Here is a 22127-nt window from a genome sequence, read left to right as displayed (position 1 = left end):
CTTCCCTGGACAGGAAAGTGTGACTCCATGCGAGGTGAGGGCCCTGCCAAATGAGATGCCACAGGGGGTTGAAAGTGACCCAGGAGCCCAGCTGCAAGGCACCCAGATGGAAGGGGCAGCTGAAGAGATCCAGAATGTGGGTGGGCAGCTGAAGGCAAGGGGGAAGGCAACATGTCAGAGAAAGGTGAGCTGGCTGGAGCTGAGGAGCTGCTGCTAATTGATTTCTCCACTCACTGGAAGCTTACTTTGGAAGAAGGCGTATCTGGGGAAGAGGTGCAATAGGAGGAATCAGAGGTGTGTGTGAGAGTGCAAGAGGAGCCGCAGTCACAATGGGCTCCATCAGGCCCACCCGTAGCTGCAACAAGGCTACACCAGGCCTAGCTGCAGCCATGGCTGGCTCTGCTGGGCCTTTCAGAGTATGTGACGAGTCACGTCGGGCACCCTCCCAACATGTGACGTTGCATGCATGCGCCCGCCCCCAATATTGGGCAGAAACTGGCACGCCTGTAACAATATACACATTTTGCAAGACTTTTCCCCTAATACAATGCTCTTGTACACTATCTTCACTGATATATGCACAGTTGACCCTAATGCAATGCACTGTTGTACACATTTATTGACTGGAGAATGGAATTTGGAGAAATGCAAATTTTGAAGGATGTCACTTTGCATAGCTGTCAACTTACAGATTTGAAAATAAGGGACCAGCAGCCTTGAAAATAAGGGACCTGCAGCCACACCTGTTCCAGGCACTCCAGTCTTCCTGTCCTCCTGCAGTCTGGTCAAACTCATGCTGGGTAGCTTCGAGAACACTGTCCAACCAACTTTGTAACCAGAGGTTCAACTGAATAGAATCTGAATCACATGCACCACAAGGCCTATGCAGCCTCAACTTAAGATGGCTCCCCGGCCTGGCTTTGCACTGCAAAGTTTGCAGCAGCACATGCAATAAAATGGCGTCCAGCATTCAAAAAACCCCTCAGCTTGCATTAACTAGCTCCACCCCCAGTCGTTTTTAGACTTCTTATTGGGTGAGCAACACAGCCAAGCAACACAGTTGGAGCCTCCCTCCTCCCTGGCCAGCAGGGAGGGAAGGAGAGGAGCTGCTTCCTTTGAAATTTAAGGGACATCATTTAAGGGACATCCATCAATAAGGGACAGCAGCGGGACATGGCGCTGGAATAAGGGACTGTCCCTTCAAATAAGGGACACTTGACAGCTATGGTCTCTTTGTTGCGCAATGTTTCGCAAAGCGCGAATTGTGTAAATTTGACTTTAAATGTGAACTAGGGTTGCCATGGGACGTTGGTGGCGCTGTGGTCTAAACCACAGAGCCTAGGACTTGCCGATCAGAAGGTTGGCAGTTCAGATCCCCGCATTGCTCGGTTCCTGATCCTGCCAACTTAGCAGTTTGAAAGCCCGTCAAAGTGCAAGTAGATAAATAGGTACCACTCCGGCGGGAAGGTAAACGGCGTTTCCGTGCGCTGCTCTGGTTCGCCAGAAGTGGCTTAGTCATGCTGGCCACATGACCCGGCTCCCTCGGCCAGTAAAGCAAGATGAGCACTGCAACCCCAGAGTTGTCCGCGACTGGACCTAACGGTCATGGTCCCTTTACCTTTAGGCTTGACATACATCCGGAATCTCTCTCTCTATATATGGAATACTGCTTTGCCCCCCCAAAACTCCACTCAACAACTTTACCCCCAAAAAACTCAACAACGTTTTTTCCTGACCAAATTTTCACTGTTTGAAATATGGCAACCCTATGTGAACTGAATCAAATTTCTCCCCATTCCTATCCCCCAGCAGCAACCCCATTGAAAATAACTTGCATATGCTGCTATTAGCCAAAGAAAAGGAAACTTTCCCTTAGCCAGGGCAGGATTTTAGGGCAGATATCCAGGGCCCCACTTCGGAGGAATGGACAGGAATGGACCACCTAAAGAAGGGCGCTCCATAAGACCATTATGTCTGGAGTCTAAAATTACCATACGGCACCTCTGCCATTAGTTGTACAGTTAAGTAGCACCAATTAAGTAGTGTGGTGGTTGGCACATTATTTCCATCAATATCATGGCTGGGGAGGGAAAGTGTCAACCTCCCCTCCTGCGCATTGTAGTCAAAACCAAATTGCACACCTAGTAAACATAAACTACGTTATTATTTTTTAAAATGTCTAAACCTCCCTTTATCCAAACTGATCCAATATGCTGACCCTCTCTAATGGTACCTGCCCCCTTAAAAAATCAGCCGCCTGAGAAGGAATGGTGACTGCTTGTGGTTCTAAAGCCACCTTTCCCATACTTGGGTCTCCGGCTGTTTTTGGGACTACAATTCCCATCATCCCTGACCACTGGTCCTGCTAGCTAGCAATGATGGGAATTGTAGTCCCAAAGCACTGCTCCAAAGCAACCTTCCCCAACCTTGTGTCATCCCGATGTTTTGGACAACAGCTCCCATGGCTGTACTGGCTGGGGCGGGTGATGGTTTGTAGCCCAAAACACTTGGAAGTCGAAGGCTGCTGTTGCTGTTGCTGTGCAGGGATGGTGGTCAGACATCACTGCTATGAAGAGTCCTGGAACTAGTAGGTATGTGAGGTGTAAGATACTTATTTCATAAATTTTATACACACACACCTCAAAGTGCTTTACCAAAAGATAAAATCAAGAAAAACTTACAATAGTTTTAAACTACTAATACTAAAACATTAAAATTCACAGTATATCTCCCAGGATCTTTGGGAAAGCAACGTGCATTAAATGTATGTTATGGACATGGCTTTAGCATATTAATATTATTATAAAAGTAAAGGTAAAGGGACCCCTGACCATTAGGTCCAGTCGTGGCCAACTCTGGGGTTGTGGCACCCATCTTGCTTTATTGGCTGAGGGAGCCGGCGCAGAGCTTTTGGGTCACGTGGCCAGCATGACTAAGCCACTTCTGGCGAACCAGAGCAGCGCACGGAAACGCCGTTTACCTTCCCGCCAGAGCGGTACCTATTCATCTACTTGGACTTTGACATGCTTTCGAACTGCTAGGTTGGCAGGAGCAGGGACCGAGCAACGGGAGCTCACCCCGTGATGGGGATTTGAACCACCGACCTTCTGATCGGCAAGTCCTAGGCTCTGTGGTTTAACCCACAGCGCCACCCGCATCCCTTAATATTATTATAATTGTACTTAAAATGGTCACCTTTTTTGGCAAAAAGGAACCCAAAGCAAAAATAAAAACTGCTCCAAAGCTATAGCAAAATAAAAGCTAAACGCATTCATATACATCAAAGGCAGTCTAACACATCCTACCGACATCCTAAGGGAGGTCGCAATATCTAAAACTTTCCAGCGTAAGGGGCCCCCAAACTGACAGAATGGAAACATTCTTGCCTGGTGCCTAAAAATAGCCAGTGATGGTGCCAGGCTTCCCCTTCCTGGGGAGGGCATTCCATAAGTGGGGAGCCACCACAGAAAGGACCTGTTCTCGTGTTGCCGCCCTCTGCATCTCCTTTGGAGAGGGCACATGGAGAGGGGATAAATGCAGGGTCTGGGCTGGCTCATATTAGTAGAGGCAGTCCATTTTGTTGAAGGTCAGTTTGCACATACACAGAGGCCTTCTTCATCTCACTGCGGTCCCTTGGTGAGCTCTGGACTTTACACTGATTTTCCTCCTAATCCCTAACCCATAGGTAGGCAAACTAAGGCCCGGGGGCCGGATCCGGCCCAATCGCATTCTAAATCCGGCCTGCAGACGGTCCGGGAATCAGCGTGTTTTTACATGAGTAGAATGTGTGCTTTTATTTAAAATGCATCTCTGGGTTATTTGTGGGGCATAGGAATTTGTTCACCCCCAAAAAAACATAGTCTGGCCACCCACAAGGTCTGAGGGACCGGCCCCCTGCTGAAAAAGTTTGCTGACCCTTGCCTGGCCTAACCCTTCCGACTGTCTACCCTGCCCATTTCTTCCTCCTCGTTCTTTTCCTATCCAGTGATCGTCATGTGCATGCACTCTGCCCTGCTGGGTGGGGAGGAACAGCGCCTCCTGCTGGAGAAGGCCGAGGACCTGCGTATGACAGATGGGACCTACGTTTTCATCCCCTACGACGCCCTGACTTACAGCATGCCCTACCAGAAGGAGTCCTACCCTGTGCTGGATGACAGCCTCAAACTCCGCATGGCCTACGACGCGGTGCTCACCATCACCATCGACTCCCCGGAGCAGTCCTTCCGGCAGAGTTTTAGGGAGGCTCAGAAGAAGAGTGAAATCCCTGGCCACCTGGATGCTGACAAGGTGCATCTGAGGAAAGAGGCAGTGGGTGGTGGTGGGCAGGTACAAGGGATGGCCCCAGCAGGGCCTCGATCCAGTATACCTGAAGGAGCGTCTCCACCCTCATTGTTCTGCCCGGACACTGAGGTCCAGCTCCGAGGGCCTTCTGGCGGTTCCCTCCCTGTGAGAAACGAGGTTAGAGGGAAGCAGACAGAGGGCCTTCTCGGTAGTGGCGCCCGCCCTGTGGAACGCCCTCCCACCAGATGTCAAAGAGAAAAACAACTACCAAACTTTTAGAAGACATCTGAAGGCAGCCCTGTTTAGGGAAGCTTTTAATGTTTAATAGATTGTTGTATTTTAATATTCTTTTGGAAGCTGCCCAGAGTGGCTGGGGAAACCCAGCCAGATGGGCGGGGTATAAATAATAAATGATGATGATGATGATTGCTGTTTGAGGTGCAGGAGAGGCTCAGATTTAGGAGGTTCCCTATGCCGTCTAGAGCGCTGTGTGCTCACAACTGCATTCATTTTTAGATCTGCCTGAATGAAGGGCATTTTAGCACTGCTGCGGAATACTCTTCCAGCAGAAGTTTGGCAAGCCTCCTCACTTCTGACCTTCTGATGGCTCTTGGATACTTTTTTGTGTGCATATTCTGCAGCAGGGCTGTTCATAAAAAACTTTTTTTTTTTTTAAAATGCCTTCTCCAAAGGTCTTCTTTTTACTTCACTAGGGATTATATAGATATATCTGAACATTCATGCATATCAGTTAATATCTTGACCCTGCTCCACTGAACTGAAATTTCAGCCTTCACGACATAGGAAAATGGCCAAGTAAACAGCTATTTTAATGGAGGAGGTTCAAGATATTAATTGATATGCATGAAAATTCAGATACAGCTATATAATTCCTAGTGTACTAAGATAAGACCTTTGGAGCAGACATTTTTTTAAAAAAAGGTTTTTATGAACCACCCTATTCTGCAGTTTAAACTTTTAAGATGAGCCAGTCATTCTGCATTGTTTTTAGGAGTATTTTACCCCCTTTGTAAACCTGGTTGCACATTGCCCTGATATTTGGCATGAGAGGGCAGTCTATAATTTTAAGTAAGTAAGTAAGCGGGTGGCGCTGTGGGTTAAACCACAGAGCCTAGGACTTGCCGATCAGAAGGTCGGTGGTTCAAATCCCCGTCACGGGGTGAGCTCCTGTTGCTCGGTCCCTGCTCCTGCCAACCTAGCAGTCCGAAAGCATGTCAAAGTCCAAGTAGATGAATAGGTACCGCTCTGGCGGGAAGGTAAACGGCGTTTCCGTGTGCTGCTCTGCTTCACCAGAAGCAGCTTAGTCATGCTGGCCACATGACCCGGAAGCTGTCTGAGGACAAACGCCGGCTCCCTCGGCCTATAGAGCGAGATGAGTGCGCAACCCCAGAGTCGGTCACGACTAGACCTAATGGTCAGGGGTCCCTTTACCTTTTAAGTAAGTACAGTGGTACCTCGGGTTACATACGCTTCAGGTTACATTCGCTTCAGGTTACAGACTCCGCTAACCCAGAAATAGTACCTTCGGGTTAAGAACTTTGCTTCAGGATGAGAACAGAAATCGTGCTCCGGCGGCGCAGCGGCAGCAGGAGGCCCCATTAGCTAAAGTGGTGCTTCAGGTTAAGAACAGTTTCAGGTTAAGAACGGACCTCCGGAACGAATTAAGTACTTAACCCAAGGTACCACTAATTATTATAATATAATATAATAACAATTATTATAATATAATATAATAACAATTGTGGGACGCAGGTGGCGCTGTGGGTTAAAGCCTCAGCGCCTAGGACTTGCCGATCGAAAGGTCGGCGGTTCGAATCCCTGCAGCGGGGTGTGCTCCCGCTGCTCGGTCCCAGCGCCTGCCAACCTAGCAGTTCGAAAGCACCTCCGGGTGCAAGTAGATAAATAGGGACCGCTTACCAGCGGGAAGGTAAACGGTGTTTCCGTGTGCGGCTCTGGCTCGCCAGAGCAGCGATGTCACACTGGCCACGTGACCCGGAAGTGTCTCCGGACAGCGCTGGCCCCTGGCCTCTTAAGTGAGATGGGCGCACAACCCGAGAGTCTGTCAAGACTGGCCCGTACGGGCAGGGGTACCTTTACCTTTACCTTTATAATAACAATTATTATAATATAATATAATAACAATAATGCAGCACAGAATTCAGCGCCCACAAAACTATTTTGGGTCCTTCCAGACATCATTCTGTTGCATGTTCATGTTGATTTGTAGTCATGAAGCTACTGGAGCAGCCCTACATGATCCCACTTTCAGAACTGTTTGCACCTGCAAATGTTTTGGGGTGGTCATTCATACAACTACTTTTCTTATCAGCTCATATCCCGTAACTTCCTGCTAAAATCCCACAACTTTTTGTACCCCCAATGTTCTGGTTTTTGCTGTTGTTGTTCTGCTTTCGTTGCACTATAGCCCTTCTGGACAGCAATAATGTGGCAGTATTGCAGAGCAATGAACAAAGTAGGACAGCACAGGGCACAGTAGTGCCTTCACTCTTGTAAGGCCAGCAAAACAAATGAGGGGAATCAAGAAAACAGAAGCAAATGTATCATTGTAGCATCATTTATTTAGGCTGCAGAATTTAAGAACCTGGTCCTAACTCTTACTTGCTTCTCTTTAAAGGCACACCCCCTGTTTGGTACTATCTTTAACTCCATCTACTTCCTGGCCAAGGCAGTGGAGAATACTCGGAAGTCCGGCAAGTGGGTGATGGGCTCCACCATTGCAGAGCATGCCAAAGACTTTGAGCTGGAAGGCTTCAGCCAGCCAGTGTCAGCCGATGAATACGGAGATGCCGTGCTCCCCTATATCATACTGGACACAAATGGGAAGGGCAACCGCCTCTGGCCCACCTACAGTGTGAATGTCGGTGCTCGAACTCTGCGCTACGTTGGGCACACGATCCATTGGCCTCACAGTTCCAGTCCAGACACGGACTCCATCTGCTGGTTTGACTCGGTCACCATCTGCAATGGGGGTGAGTGCTGAAGTGAGCTGCCTGGGTGTGCAAGGATGGAGAGGGAGAGGAAGGATGGAGAGGAATTAAAGGCCAACCTCCCTAATTCGCACTTTCCCAAACAATACGAGAACTGAGACTCGGCCATCCTTTCTGAAATTTGCTCTTCCCTGAATTTTGCAGTGCATTTCTCCAGACCAGTAATGTGTACAAAAATGCATATACTAGGGTAAAGTGTGCATATGTTACTGAAAATAACATACAAAATTCCATTATATTATGGGAAATTGCTTTGCAAAAATGTGTATATAAGGGGAAATTCCACACAATGTTCATTTCTGTGGGTCTATTCTAAATAAATTTTTGTTGAATACCTCCTATTATTGTACTGTTAAAAACAGTGTGAAACAAATTTCACATGACTCCAGTTCTGGTCATGAAGGGAAATTAACAATACTAATACTAAGGTGTGAAGGCCCAAGTTAAAAGAATTGAAAGCCTAAGATTGTAGGTGCCTGCCTTATTTTGAGAGAAAGTCAGCTCCATACTGAAAGTCCTGTTCTATCCTAGCCATCCATCCCACCAACTTCAAATATACCATCCAGTTGATCGATCAACCAATCTCATATACGCTAGCTATGTGTCCTGCCAGCTAGCCAGCCCACCTCATATACTCCACTCGCAGACCCTCCAACTGGGACGCACGTCTTTCGGCGCCACACTCCTGCGTGAATCACATGACCCGTGTGAGATCGCAGTCCCTAAGGACGTGCTTTTTTGGGGGTGAGATCACAGCGCCCACAATGGCGCTTTAGGAAGGGGAGAAAGGAGCTGTTGATTTTATAGGCTTGGGTGTCTTATGGTAAAGTCATGCAGGGAAGAGAAGACAAGGAAAGTCTGGGGAGAAGGCAAAAGGCATCTCTGTCAGGATTTGTAATACTACAGTGGGTGGGTGGAGATATTTTGCATGGAACTCCCCTTATGTGACTAGGAGGAGATGCTGATGGAGCTGGAAATAACCTCTCAAGCCTGGTTCCTGGAAGTGGTCCCCAGTGGTAACACTCTTCTCCTTCTCCTTCAGGGGTGAATGCTGGTTTTATCCTTCTCATATTCCTCCTGGCTATCTGCTTGATGGTGGGTGGAGCTGCCCTTGCTTTCCATCTCAGGTGAGTTACGCAAACATGCCTGGTGACTAGGTCTGCTGGACAGCTGACATTTCGGATTTCAGGACCTCCCCGTGCTGCGTGCTTTCTCTTTACGAACGACCATTTTTTATTTCTGCTGTGCTCGTGTTGTTGATTCTCACAGGCGGCAGTTTCAGCATGCCCAGCTAATGAAGGGGCCCGACAAGATTGTCCTTACCATGGATGACTTGACCTTCATCCATACCCAGAACAGCAAGAAGGTGAGGAATTTGTCTCTGTGGGAGGGACCATTGAGGAGACTAAGGAGAGGCTGGCAAGATGGAGCGCTGCTAAGTCAGAGAGGGATCAAAACGGGCAATGCGAGTAATAGTAATACTCAAGGTTTCTGCAACTGGAATAAAGGACAGTGGACAGAAAGGACTGCTGTCTTTGGTTATGTAGGAGCAGATTCTCGCCTTCAGACGTTGGATGGGTATGATGGTCAGGCCACAACTGTCTGAGAATGCAGATGCCATGTTAGAGGGTTGCGGTATTGGCCAAGGGTCATTACTGTATGATAAAGCTCCAAGTTAAGAATAAGAACGCTGTTCCTTAGTTCATGGTTCTCCTCTCCTCTTCATCCCCCCAGAAAATGGACGACAGTCGAAAGAGTATGTCGGACATGAAAAGCCTCAAGAGTGTGGCCGCAAATGCAGAAAACAGCAACATGGCTGTGGTTGAGGTAAAAGCATGTCCCCTCCTTCACACTTCCTAGTCCTGCACCCTCCCTCTTTCCCAGTTACTAGTGGGTGGTGCAAAGCCGTTTCCTCAGGAGGCGCAGATGGTGTTCTTGCCTGCCGCCTTTCCTGGGGCAGTGCCAGCACTGATATCATCATTGCGGATGGGTGGAGGCTGGAAAGAATGCACTAAAACTGGGTGGCGGGTTTTGAGGGTGACGCCAAGCCATCTCCTTTCCTCTCATTCTAAACAATTCTTTTCCACACACATCCTTTTTCATTGGCACTGCTGAATCTCCCTTCACCTTTATATAACGGTGTTTTGTTTTGAAATATATCCTCCCAGGGTCCTTGCCATTTTACATTTTCCAGCCATCGCCCACTTCTTGTCACGACGGGTGCCATTTTGAGAGGCTGTGGCTGCTTCCTGATTGGCGACTCCTGCCAGAATCCCATCGTTGCTCTTCCGTTGTACGCTACAAGCGGAATTGCAACTGACTTTCCTCCACCACCTGGAATATTGTGCCTTTTCTTTGTGTACATCCCATTATGTCCTGTCCACACGGTAGGCGTGTCATTTGAAGCTCAGAACACACTCAGTATGACCCTTGTGGTGGGAGACATTTTATAACCCCCCCAAAAAATTGCTCTTTTAATTAGTTCTGAAGGGCTTTTCTGGCTATAATTTTAAAATTAAATTATTGAATAATTACAGCTGACATGAAATGTGATGTGCTTTGAAAATGTAAATGACTGTTGCTCTCAACTGCATTACTTCTTATGAGAAGTTTTACGCTGTGCTGATATTTGTCAAAATGAAATACTTTTTTAAAAAAATTATTTTTAATGTAGCATCATGGGGGGGTTGTAGCACAGTACTGGTATTTATATTTTAAGGAAAACATAGCTAGAAAAGCATTTTGACACTAATTAAAAGATAGAGTTCAAAAACAAACAAGGATTTAACAATGTTTCCCGTTGCAAAAGGCTGAGGTATGGTAGGTTCAGTTGCCTGATTAATGCCCACGACAAAACCCCACCTTTCTTTTTTAAGTCAGAAAAGTAGTGTGAAAAGCATGAATGCCTCTTTTTGAAAGAAAAAAAAGTAGGCCTTCCTGAGGTGACAGGAAGACACAGGAGAACTATGGGCAAAACCCAGGACGCCATCGGAAGCTGGCTATAGTGAATAAGATGCCATTGCAGCTAGAACCTGGGCCTTTGCCCATGCAAAGCAGATGCTCCACTCCTCAGCTGCGGCATAGTGTGGATGCCCTGTAAAAAGAAAAACAAACAAAAAAAAATTCCTTCCAGTAGCACCTTAAAGACCAACTAAGTTAGTTCTTGGTATGAGCTTTCGTGTGTGCATGCACACGAAAGCTCATACCAAGAACTAACTTAGTTGGTCTTTAAGGTGCTACTGGAAGGAATTTTTTTATTTTGTTTTGACTATGGCAGACCAACACGGCTACCTATCTGTAACTGTAAAAAGAAAGTGAGCGAAGCACAGCAACCCCACATTCAGTGACTGGTGAGGGGCAGTTGGCTGCCACTGGCTCAGCAGTAGGGGGCTGGAGGGGCTTACCTGTTCAGGGAGCATGCCCAGGTCCATCCCTCTGTGAAGGGTGACCTCGCTGATTCCTGCAGCTCCCGCCACTGATCTCAGCGTGGCTCTGCTTGCCAGCACTGCTCCCTGCTCCCTGGAGACCTTGCTTGCTCCCCCGTCCCCCAATTCATCACCTTTTCCTGCACCGTATTGGTGCGGAAGTGATGTGTGGCTGGGCATCCCCTCCTTCCCGCCTCAGTACTCAACCACATTTATTGGGCTCATGATTGGGATGTTACAGAGGCTAGGGTTGCAACCCCTCTGGTCATGGCAGGGAGGCTGTTGCTAGGAAACCAGGAAGCCGTGGCGACAGGCCCTTCTCTAGAAGCAGTTGTTTCCCTGTTGGCCATAATCGAGCCCTGGGGTCTGTGGTGCTCTGCCCCAAGTCCATGCTAATTCCTGTAAAGGTCATGTTCACAGCATATGAATTAAAGCACTAAGATACCACTTTAAGCAGTCATGGTTCCCCCACCACAAAGAATTCTGGGAGGTGCTGAGAGTTGTCCGGAGAATGCTTTTCCTCCACAGAGTTACCATTCCCAGAGTTCCCCAAGAAGAGGGGCTGATCGCTAAACCATTCTGGGAATTGTTAACAAACTACAACTCCCAGAATTCTTTGGGAGAAGCCACCACTGTTTCAAGTGGTACCGTGGTGCTATAAATACCTGGTGTGAATGTGGCTTAAGTGAACACAGCTGAGAGGCTATACCTCCCCTCTCCCCACAATCTCTCTGGGGTGGTAGCACTGCCCCACACAAGGATCCTTAAGTCTGCTCTGACACCAGTGTATTTTTGTGCAAAACCCCAAGGCATCTTTAATGATCCTTGTGAGCCTAGCCAGGGCACCGTCACTGTGTGCTTGCCACTGTAAGTGCCCCCATCTTCTCCAGCTCACTGCTGCCTTCCCCGGCCCCACAGCTCTACTCACCTGGTTCCCACCCTACAGTTTGCTGAGAGAGTTCAGTGTTTAATCCCTGAAGAGGGGTTTGAATCCGCAGCATGTCTGTCTGAGAAGCCCATTGCTCCCATCTCCAGCATTGCTTGTTGGAGGGTGGGGCAGGTTGTCATGGAAATGTACTTAGCACATGCTCAGAGGCACCCTCGTAATTATGAACTCCCATTGATCAGGCCCAGCTGAGAGAGAGAGGGTTGAGGGAGCACCCTACCCCAGTTCATACACCTGTCCTTCTGGGTTTTGCCCTCCCTTTCTCTCCCCCCCCACCCTTCCACCCACCACCAGCATCATTTATTTTTGACCGCCTGCTTCCTGCTATCCTTAGGGCGAGGACAAGCCAAAATTCACCAGCCAAGTCCCCTTGCTCCTCCTTTTGTTTAACAGCCAAGGCGTAATAGCCGCGGTCCAGGTAAGTCCCGTTTGGCAAAAGGCCCTTTTAAGTTGTGCCTTTTTGCCAGTCTGCTCTGCCTTTCAGTTTGGTTTTTACACCCTCCCCTCACTTGACCTTTTTAGCTCTCATGCATTCTCTTGTGTTAGGGGTTTTTTCCCTCCTCTCAAAAATGAGAGGAGGAAAAAAGTTGGCTATGGCACTTGTTACTTCATTCCCCACGCCACTCCCTACTTGCAGGCCATCCTTCCTCCTCTGGGGAGAAGGTATTGGCAAGGATTGAAATGGGAGGTAGAAAACAGGTTCAGACTGGTGGTTTGCTGGAAAAAATATTGTGTGTGTGTGTGTGTGTGTGTGTGAGAGAGAGAGAGAGAGAGAGAGAGAGAGAGAGAGAGATATTATAGGTGAAGTGCTTAATTTACAAATGAGTTGTTGTATGGGGCTTAAGCACAACTACAAATAATAATAATAATAATAATAATAATAATAATAATAATAATAATAATAATAATAATAATTTATTATTTATACCCCGCCCATCTGGCTGAGTCTCCCCAGCCACTCTGGGCGGCTCCCAATCAAGTGTTAAAAGCAGTACAGCGTTAAATATGAAAAACTTCCCTGAACAGGGCTGCCTTCAGATGTCTTTTAAAGATAGGATAGCTGCTTATTTCCTTCACAGAAGGCCCTTTGTCTGGTTCCCTGTAACCTCACTTCTCGCAATGAGGGAACCGCCAGAAGGCCCTCGGCGCTGGACCTCAGTGTCCAGGCTGAATGATGGGGGTGGAGACGCTCCTTCAGGTATACAGGACCGAGGCCATTTAGGGCTTTAAAGGTCAGCACCAACACTTTGAATTGTGCTCGGAAACGTACTGGGAGCCAATGCAGATCTCTCACATGCTTCCTCTGATCAGGTAACCTCTTCAGTCCAACTCCATGTAGCATCTTTCTCTCTTTTTTAAAAAAATAATATTTATTAAGTGTTTAAAGATTACAAAAAGAAAGAAAAAGAATTAAACAAATCAATATAATACAATACAAATACAAAAACAAAAACAGTATGTAGAACATTGAATTAACAAAACAAAACAAAAACAATTAAAAACACTTCCAATGTTTTCAATCTTAGCTTTCATTCACTTGTTTCATTGACTTCCTCACGCCTCCCTTTTTGTATTCCACTTCAATTAACTGTTTCAGCAATTCCTTTCCATCTTCCTCTGTTTTCTGTCCTGTAATTAATCTTAACATATTCTAACCTTGTTTTTTCCCCTTTAATACATTAACAATCTATCTGTACCTAGTTCCTTATAACATTTCTGCCAAAGCCATTGTGATGGGATGATGAGCTGCTTGTGCGTAAAAGCTTAGTCCCTCAGGGTTTGCTCAGCTTAGCAAAACTCTGTCTTTAGCGGAGCCCTTAAGCATGGCTCCCTCAGTTGCTGGCAGAATCCGACAGTGGGCGTTTGCGGAATCTCTTCCAACATAAAAGCTCCTTAACGGAAACGCGTCTTCTGGACTCTCGGCGTGACAGTTTCCGGCGAGGTGTGGGTGTCCCTATAGGAGGTCCTGAAACCTCCTCACTGTTTTCGCTGGAAGTGTCCCAGAGCCCTTTTTCCGACTCCCTTTCCCTCGGAGCTCCTTCTCTCCCCCTGCTGGTTCCTTCCTCTGCTGTTAAGTCTCTCCTAACCTCCTTGAGCCCTTCCACCACCTGCTCTGATGGCAGTTCCCTGACAGCCATATAACTTCATTCCACCATTTTTCTAAAGCTCATTAATTTTACAATATTTCTGTAAATAATCTTTAAATTTTTTCCAATCTTCTTCCACCAACTCTTCTCCCTGGTCTCGGATTCTGCCAGTCATTTCCGCCAATTCCATATAGTCCATCAGCTTCATCTGCCATTCTTCCCGGGTCCATGTAGCATCTTTCTCTGCTGTGGACGAGGCCAAGACATCTTGGCACCTGATGTGAACCACCAAATGGTGCCCCCTCCCTTCTAAGGAAGAAGGGGTAGGTGAAGATTCACATCAGTAACAAGGGGCTAGACCCTTCAAGTGTCCCTGTTTTCCAGGGACAGTCCTGGATTTAAAGAAGTCGTCCCAGTTTCTGATTTGATCCTGGGAAGACCCGCTTTTCCTTAGGATGTCCCTGTTATCATCAGAGAAATGTCTCTTCGATCCTGGGAGATAAGTAATTATACAACCTTTAGAAAACATCTGAAGGCAGCCCTCTATATGGAAGTTGTTTTAATGTGTGATTTTTTTATATATGTTGGAAGCCATCCAGAGTAGCTGGAGAAACCCAAGCAGATGGGTGGGGTACAAGTAATAAAATTATTCGCATTATTATGAAATGGGATGTCCTTATTTCCACTGGAGAAATGTTGGAGGATATGAGATCCACATTGGTACCTGCTGCCCCTGTGGATTCTGCCGCCTGAGGGAGGGGGTCACTTCACCCCCTCATGGGTGGGCCGGCCTTGGCTATGAAATACAGGCCCAAACCTACAACCTATGACCAGCATAGATGATTCCATTCTTAACAGTGCTGTCACACCCTTTAAAGCAATCTTAGCTCACTAATCAAATAAGTTGTAACCGACTGATTAAATCTGCACACACTTGCAAATGTGTGCAGATTTAATCAGTACACTACAACTTATTTGATTAGTCTGCTATCCTTCATCTTACATATACTGGTCTCAACAGGCATGTTATTAGAAGAGGAATTCCCTCCAGGTGCAAAGTTGTGTGTGGTAGGGAAGATACCTCCTCCGCCATCTGCACTTCTTAAATTTATATCTTTATATTGAAATGTTCAACCTATTAAAAAGAAAGTGTTGCCTGATTTAATCATAGCTGCCTTTTCACTTTGATTAAACAGTTTCATCTAAGATTAGTAAATGCAACTTAAATGTTGCCGCCCCAATTCTTACGAATATTTTCAGGGATGGAATATATTGCTTAATTAAAATTACTGGCGACAGCTTCTGAACATAGAAATCATACAGTACCTAAGATATTTTCCCTTAGTGTGCAGAGGATTCCTCTCTCTCTCTCTCTCTCTCTCTCTGTGTGTGTGTGTGTGTGCATGCGCGTGTGCAAAAGAGATGTGAAATTTGTAATCGAAAGGGAGTGTGCGGGTGATAGGAGACAAACTTGCCCCCACCCTGTCTTTTCCTCCCTGTCAGTAATCTGGGCAGGTAAATTCCATAGGGAGGTTTTGATGTAAAAACCAGACTGCCCCCCCCCTCCGCCCAGTCTTTGCTTCATACAAGAACGGGTAAGGCGTGTGAATAAGCAGACACCTTCTGTTCTGTAGCACACAGGGGCCTAAACAAGCTTTTTGTTTGTTTCCGGCTTTGCAGGATGGCTGGCCACATCCTAATCCCATGAGTGCTTCAAAAGCCTTCCCCTGCCCCCTCCTTTTTCTGCAAATTTCCCTGCCTCGTTTTGCAAATTACCTTGTAACAAAATTGGTTCCTAGAGAGGTGCACATCTGTTAGTGCCCCAACTCAGTGTTATTTTGCTGGTTTACCTAGAAGACCTTTCTGGTGTCCTCGGAATGGTTATTGTGGATGTTTGCTTAGAAATAGAAGGAAGGAAAGACTTTACTACTGAAAATAACAAGGAATGCTACATTTAAAAAAAAATAAAAGAAGTTGGTTATGGGGAATAATTATTAATCCCATTCCTGAATTATTTTGTTGTAAGATTTTTAGAAGGTGGGGAAAGTAATATTGTTTAATTGACTACTGGAAGAGGGGGATTAATTAACTACTGGAAGAGGGGGATTACCATTGAGTGTGGCGAATCCAAATGGCTTCCAGCTCCCATTTCTGCCTCTGTGACCTGAGAATCTGGCTGTGGGAAACCAAATGTCTTAGCAGGATCACACAATGCATGCTGGCTTGGCAAACTTCTATCCTGAGGAGGGGCAGGGCAAGGTAGTAGCAAGGTATTTTGATTAGTACTAAAACATATGCCATAGCGACCTTAGAAGCACTGCTGATTAACAAAATTTCTTTTTAAATCCTCCCTCTTTTGTTCCATGGGGTAGACCTGGGAGATGGGAAAGGGTGGTGCGATGATTGCCTTGTGCTAAATTCATAGGTTGGGAGGTCAACTGTCTCACGTGATGTAGTTCACAGATTAGACAAGTTGGACTGTGTGCATATTACCTGCTTAAAATTTGGCTAGGTCACCTATATATCTATATATCTATTTCTATATCTATCATCGATCTATCTATCACCTATCTGTCTATATATCTGCAGTTCAGAGCAAAGCTGGTTTAAGGTAAAATGTATAAAAATGCAGTATTTCATAAGAAATGGCAGGATATTACCATTATTATTATTATTTAGTTGATTTGCTCATACAAATGACTTACAGATATTTACAAACACAGTAGAAGGACTTAAACCAATTGCAGTAAGCACAATCAATAAAAACATAAGGAAAATCAAGCCAAATACATTTATGCAAATAAAAGACAGGTCTAGCAGATCCTGACCCACCAAATTTTGAGGATAGGTGTGGATTTCCTGTTTGCGCGGCTTCCCAAACCAGCAATGGAATTGTTGTGGATGCAGAGTAAATGGGAGCATGTGCACAGACTTATTCACTGTGGGACTGCCTCCTGGCCTCCACAGAACAGGGAGTAGGATGGATCCTGTATCTTTGCCTTGTGAAGGGAGTGTAAGATTGCATCCTGTGCGCTCCCAACACTGATTTGGGAAGTGGTGGACACAAAACATTAGCTGTGATCCATATACTGTATTTTTCGCTCTATAAGACGCACCAGACCACAAGACGCACCTAGTTTTTGGAGGAGGAAAACAAGAAAAAAAAAATTCTGAATCTCAGAAGCCAGAACAGCAAGAGGGATCGCTGCGCAGTGAAAGCAGCAATCCCTCTTGCTGTTCTGGCTTCTGGGATAGCTGCGCAGCCTGCATTCGCTCCATAAGACGCAGACACATTTCCCCTTACTTTTTAGGAGGGGAAAAGTGAGTCTTATAGAGCAAAAAATACAGTATATTCCATCATTTCTTGTGAAATACTGTGTTTTGATAGATTTCCCTGCAAACTAGCTTCAGTCTGAATTGAGGAAAAGAACGATGTAGCTGCATTTTAATGTATACACAGTCAAAGAGAGAAGAGGGAGTGGAGCCACGTGCACATTCAGCCCTGCCTCCGCTCATGCCTCTGCCTTCCTCTCCACTGTGTCATTAAGGGGGAGACTGCAGTGATCGGGACCGTACTCCTTCCCCCGTTTGTCCTGCTCCATGCATCTGGGGTGTGGTTCCTGTGAGGCAGGAAGGGAGCATAAGTGGTTGGCCAGCAGTGGCAATGGTTGGCATCCCTGGCTCTTGCCAAAAGAGAGCGTGCAGGGGCATCCTGCCCACCTGCTATTTCCGCAGGTGGGCAGGGAAGGAAGACTGTCGAAGCCATGTAGTTCAGGTAAGACAAAGGAATGAGGGGATGGGAGGAGACAGTTTCAGCAGTTGCACATGGTACCGGTCACCCACAAGCTGGCGCCATCCATTTGTTTTGGATAACAAGCCCCACCAGGCACCAGTTTAGGGAAGTCTGATGCAGAAGGACAAGTCTTGCTGAAGAATAACCAGGCATGGCTTGTTCCAGAGGTTTAAGCCTTGCCTCAACAACCCTTTTTTGAATTAGGGTTGTAGTCCAAAACATCTGAAGGACACCAGGTTGGCAAAAGCTGCATTGCAGCAAGTGTCTTCCACTTCCCAAACTTTCCCTGGCTCACCTGTGCAGGATGCCCTGTCCTGGTCTTCCCGAGGCTTCTAGGAGAAGTTTTAGCCACATGCTTCAGATCACACGTGTTCTTGGGATGCAAGCTTCTTGCAAAGTCCCCCCACCCCACTTTTTGCACAAAGTGCCTCTTTCCTTATAGCCCCCTGCACCAGAGTTCCCTCCTGTGAGCACTAAGCATGCACAACATGTGCATGAAGCCCCATGCTACACTCTTTGCCATCTGAGTTATGGTCTCCCTGTGTGGGGATTGTCGTATTTTTTGCTCTATAAGGCGCACTTTCCCCCTCCTAAAAAGTAAGGGGAAGTGTGTGTGCGTCTTATGGCATGAATGCAGGCTGCGCAGCTTTCGCTAAAGCCAGGAGAACAAGAGAGATTGATCCCTCTTGCTCTCCTGGCTTCGCTTCGCTGGAGAGCCGCTGTGCAGCTTTCCCTCTCAGCGCAGTGCCCCTTCAGCGAAGCGAGAGGAGAAACGGAGCCCCTTCCATTTCTCCTCCCGCTTTGCTGGAGAGGCGCTGAGTAGAGAGGGAGAGAACTTTTTTCCCTTGTTCTCCTCTAAAACTAGGTGTCTCTTATGGTTGGGTGCATCTTATAGAGCGAAAAACACGGTATATCCTGGCAGTGTTGTGCTGACATTTAGTATTGGAATTACACCATATGCTCTGCCATGTCAATGTAGTCATTGTAGTCAATGACACGGGGCTAGTACAGGATTGCACCTTAAAAGGCATGGGGAAATAAAAGGATAGGTGCCAGGTGAACCTCTCCAGGGAGGGCATTCCATACCACCCAAAATGTCTTGTCTACCATTCTGCCATACTCACCTACTGAACCTCATTTGATGTGGGGCACTTTGAGAAAGGTCCTTGAAGATGATCTTGTGGAAGGGAGGTTGTACCCTGGTAGTCTCAGTCTGTGAAGAATTTGAGAGTATAAGGTAACTGCTTTGCTGTTACTTTGCAAGACCCCTTTGCCCTGCTGTTTTCTTTCTCTTGGGGGTTAAGAGGTCCCTGTTAGCTTGGCTGGGCCAATTTGCCTTTCCTGGTCTCTCTGGGGTTGTGTTCTGTTCATTCCTTGCTTCACTCTCTACTCCTCTTGCTTAAATGCATATATATTTACCTCTTTCCCCTTCCTTCTGTGAGCCTTTCAGGCTGTGGGGAGGGTTTGTGTCTTCCTTCTTTCAGATGGATTATCTTAAGAGGGTGAACATTCATGGCCTCCCTTGTTTTCCTTCCCAGGGTGACTGGGTGTGGCTGAAGAAATTCCCAGGCGAAAAGCACACTGAAATCAAACCTGCCACCAAAACAGCATTCTTAAAGGTTAGTGCTCTTGTGCTACCCTCTGTGGCCATTGGGGGTCCCTGCTGCTTCAGTGGGTGAGTGCAATTCCCAACCTGACCACTAGGACTATGCACAGCGCCCTCTACTGGACGGTCCTCCAATAGCCCCTATCCTCCGGGGGCTCCCTCCTCTCATCCCTCTGTTCTTGTTACTTCCCCTCACCTTCAGCTCCGGGACCTGCGACACGAAAATGTGAACCTTTTCCTGGGCTTCTTCCATGACTGTGGGATCTTTGCCGTGGTCTCAGAGCACTGCACACGTGGCAGCCTTGAGGATCTAATCAATAACGAGGACATGAAGCTGGACTGGATGTTCAAGTCGTCCTTGCTGCTAGACCTTATTAAGGTGCTTGGGGGAGAGGGATCTAGCGATCTGGTTTTGGGGATCTGAGTGGGTAGGTAATGCCAGGCTGGGAACTTGGCATGAAGGGGATTTACCCATCCTTGGAAGAGGAGCAGGACATCTCTGATGGGAAGAGGAAAGGAAACTGAAGTGTAGGTGGGTTCCCACAAGGCAAGGCACAGTGATAACAGCAAGAACCACATAATTGGGAAACGGGCAAAGCAACTGCTTATATACATTTCTGAAGGCCTGGGCCACTCCCCCTCCCAATGTGATTGGCTGTCTAAACTTCCACGCTGCGAATCACGACTCAGAGATCAAGGGCCAATGGCAGAAGCCAAAATCCTGAAATGTTCTGTGACTGGACGTCGTGTATTGAATCAGAACACAGGAGCTCAGAATCCTTAGTCCAGACTGAAGCTCAGGCAAGCACAGACCACTGAATACATAACAGAAACCACAGTACTGGCGGAGGAAGAGGAGTGCGGGGGGAGCACACTGCCCCCGGCAGCGCGATCCCGGCAGGGTACCATCACGGCTGTCCCCCCGCCCCCGCTGGGTGCCCTGCCCATGCAGGCGGCGCGCCTTGCCCCCAGGATGCGTGCCAGCCCTGCCCCCGCCTGCTTTCCGCCCCCCCCCCCCCCGGTGCCGGAGCATGAAGCTCCGCCACTGAACCGCAGAGTCCTGCTGGATCAGACCACAGTTCCTTTTTGTCCAGCATTTTCCTTCTTGCTGTGGCAAGTCAGTTGCCTCTGGGAAAGTCCACAAGCAGGGTTAGCAGGCAGTGACATTCCCATCCAGTAACTGAACCTGGGACCTTATACAAGCCAAACAGATACTCGACTGCTGACCTGTGTCTTTTCCCCAATCCATCTGGATTTTGCAGTATCCAGGGGTCTTGCTTGCCTGACAGAGAAGTCAGAGGTGTTCTATAGAACAAGGGAAACTTGTTGGCAGAATCACACTGGAGAGTCCACCACAGGTGGGTGGGTGGGCAGTGTAATAGGAATAATTTTGTGGGTTTTCCAACTTATGCAGTTCAGCAGGCTGGACACTGCTGCCCAAACCTCCTGGTCTATTTGTCAAAAACATCTGGATTGGCTTAGAACCAGTCTTCACAACCAGGTGTACTCCAGTTGTTTTACAGCTCCCATCAGCCTCAGAAAGCCTAGCAGCTCATCTACTTTTTCCTACCCCTTTCCCCTGGGAAAACATACCATTTATCGCTGAATTGGAACAAATGGCAAGAGGGTTTTCCGTGGGGATAGCACAGGTTTTCTAGGGGATAGCAGGACAAAGGCAAATCTGCTCAGACCTGTGCCTAGAAAGCATGGGGCAAGCGGGAAATTGCTTGGATAATAATAATAATAATAATAATATATTATTTATACCCCACCCATCTGACTGGGTTTCCCCAGCCACTCTGGACGGCTTTCAACAGAATATTAAAATACAATAGTCTATTAAACATTAAAAGCTTCCCTAAACAGGGCTGCCTTCAGATGTCTTCTAAAAGTCTGGTAGTTGTTTTTCTCTTTGACATCTGGTGGGAGGGTGTTCCACAGGGCGGGCGCCACCACCGAGAAGGCCCTCTGCCTGGTTCCCTGTAACTTGGCTTCTCGCAGGGAGGGAACTGCCAGAAGGCCCTCGGAGCTGGACCTCAGTGTCCGGGCAGAATGATGGGGGTGGAGACGCTCCTTCAGGTATACTGGACCCATGTTTTTTAGGCATGGCAAACAGAAATGTGGACAAGCTGTAGGGATTTCAGTCCAAAACATCTGGAGGGCAGCAGGTTGGCAAAGGCTGGCTTCAAAGATGTCCTGGCAGTAGGAGGGAGGAAGGAGAGAAATGGGTGCTGCCGTTCTTGGGAGGAGATCCAAGCAATAGAGCAGAGCTGTGAGCAGACACTTCACCCCTTTCTTCCCTCTGCTCTCCAGGGGATGAAATACCTTCACCATCATGACTTCCCACATGGGCGGCTGAAGTCTCGGAACTGTGTGGTGGATGGCCGCTTTGTCCTCAAGGTCACTGACCATGGCTACAACGAGCTGTTGGAGGCCCAGAAGATCCCACGAGAGACACCGAGCCCAGAGGGTTAGCAGGGGAAGTTGGGACCTGGGAAGGGGAAGAGAGACATGCAAATACAAAGTCTGGGGTATGTTGCAGAGAGCTTTGCTAAGCAGGGAAGGTGTCGTTGCTGCTCCTTGCTATGAAATGCTTTTTAAAAGCAGTGACATACATTGCTCTACTGGCTGGCACAGTTTTTCCACGGAATCGTTCAATATAGATTAGAGATCAGCGGCAAAGAGCCCTCTGGGATTTTGCCGGCCTGTCAACCAGAAATATAGATAGCAGCAAAGATTGCGTCCACCTCTGCATTTTCTAAGTTACGAAAGGAGGCTGAATCTCAGGTGTCTGTAGAGAAACAGTGCCCAAACATTTCAAGTTGCACTCTTTATTCACAGCAATTTTAACAGGGACTTTGGAAGCAGGTTTTTAGCAAGGGGCTGCAGAACTCAGGTACACACATCTGCTGTGTCTCAAGCAGCCAGTGGCTGAATAAGAGAGGAGCGAGGAAGTCTCT

At 47.4% G+C, this 22127-nt stretch overlaps 1 protein-coding gene across 5 annotated transcripts in view; it reads left to right on the top strand.

Annotated features, from left to right (window-relative positions):
• GUCY2D (guanylate cyclase 2D, retinal) overlaps nt 1-22127 on the top strand; it is a 135971-nt gene that overhangs the window by 102752 nt on the left and 11092 nt on the right. For all 5 annotated transcript variants that reach the window (XM_079951749.1, XM_079951751.1, XM_079951753.1 and 2 more), the window contains 9 exons: nt 3986-4287; nt 6938-7292; nt 8353-8437; nt 8580-8676; nt 9045-9137; nt 12016-12099; nt 19100-19180; nt 19370-19546; nt 21481-21637. In XM_079951749.1, coding sequence (XP_079807875.1) covers nt 3986-4287; nt 6938-7292; nt 8353-8437; nt 8580-8676; nt 9045-9137; nt 12016-12099; nt 19100-19180; nt 19370-19546; nt 21481-21637 — 1431 coding nt within the window. The remainder of the gene's footprint in view (nt 1-3985; nt 4288-6937; nt 7293-8352; nt 8438-8579; nt 8677-9044; nt 9138-12015; nt 12100-19099; nt 19181-19369; nt 19547-21480; nt 21638-22127) is intronic.

The sequence above is a fragment of the Podarcis cretensis genome, assembly GCF_951804945.1.
Source record: "Podarcis cretensis genome assembly, chromosome: 13".
NCBI lineage: Eukaryota > Metazoa > Chordata > Lepidosauria > Squamata > Lacertidae > Podarcis > Podarcis cretensis.
Note: the sequence above shows the minus strand (reverse complement) of the source record. Positions and strands in the feature narration are given on the sequence as shown.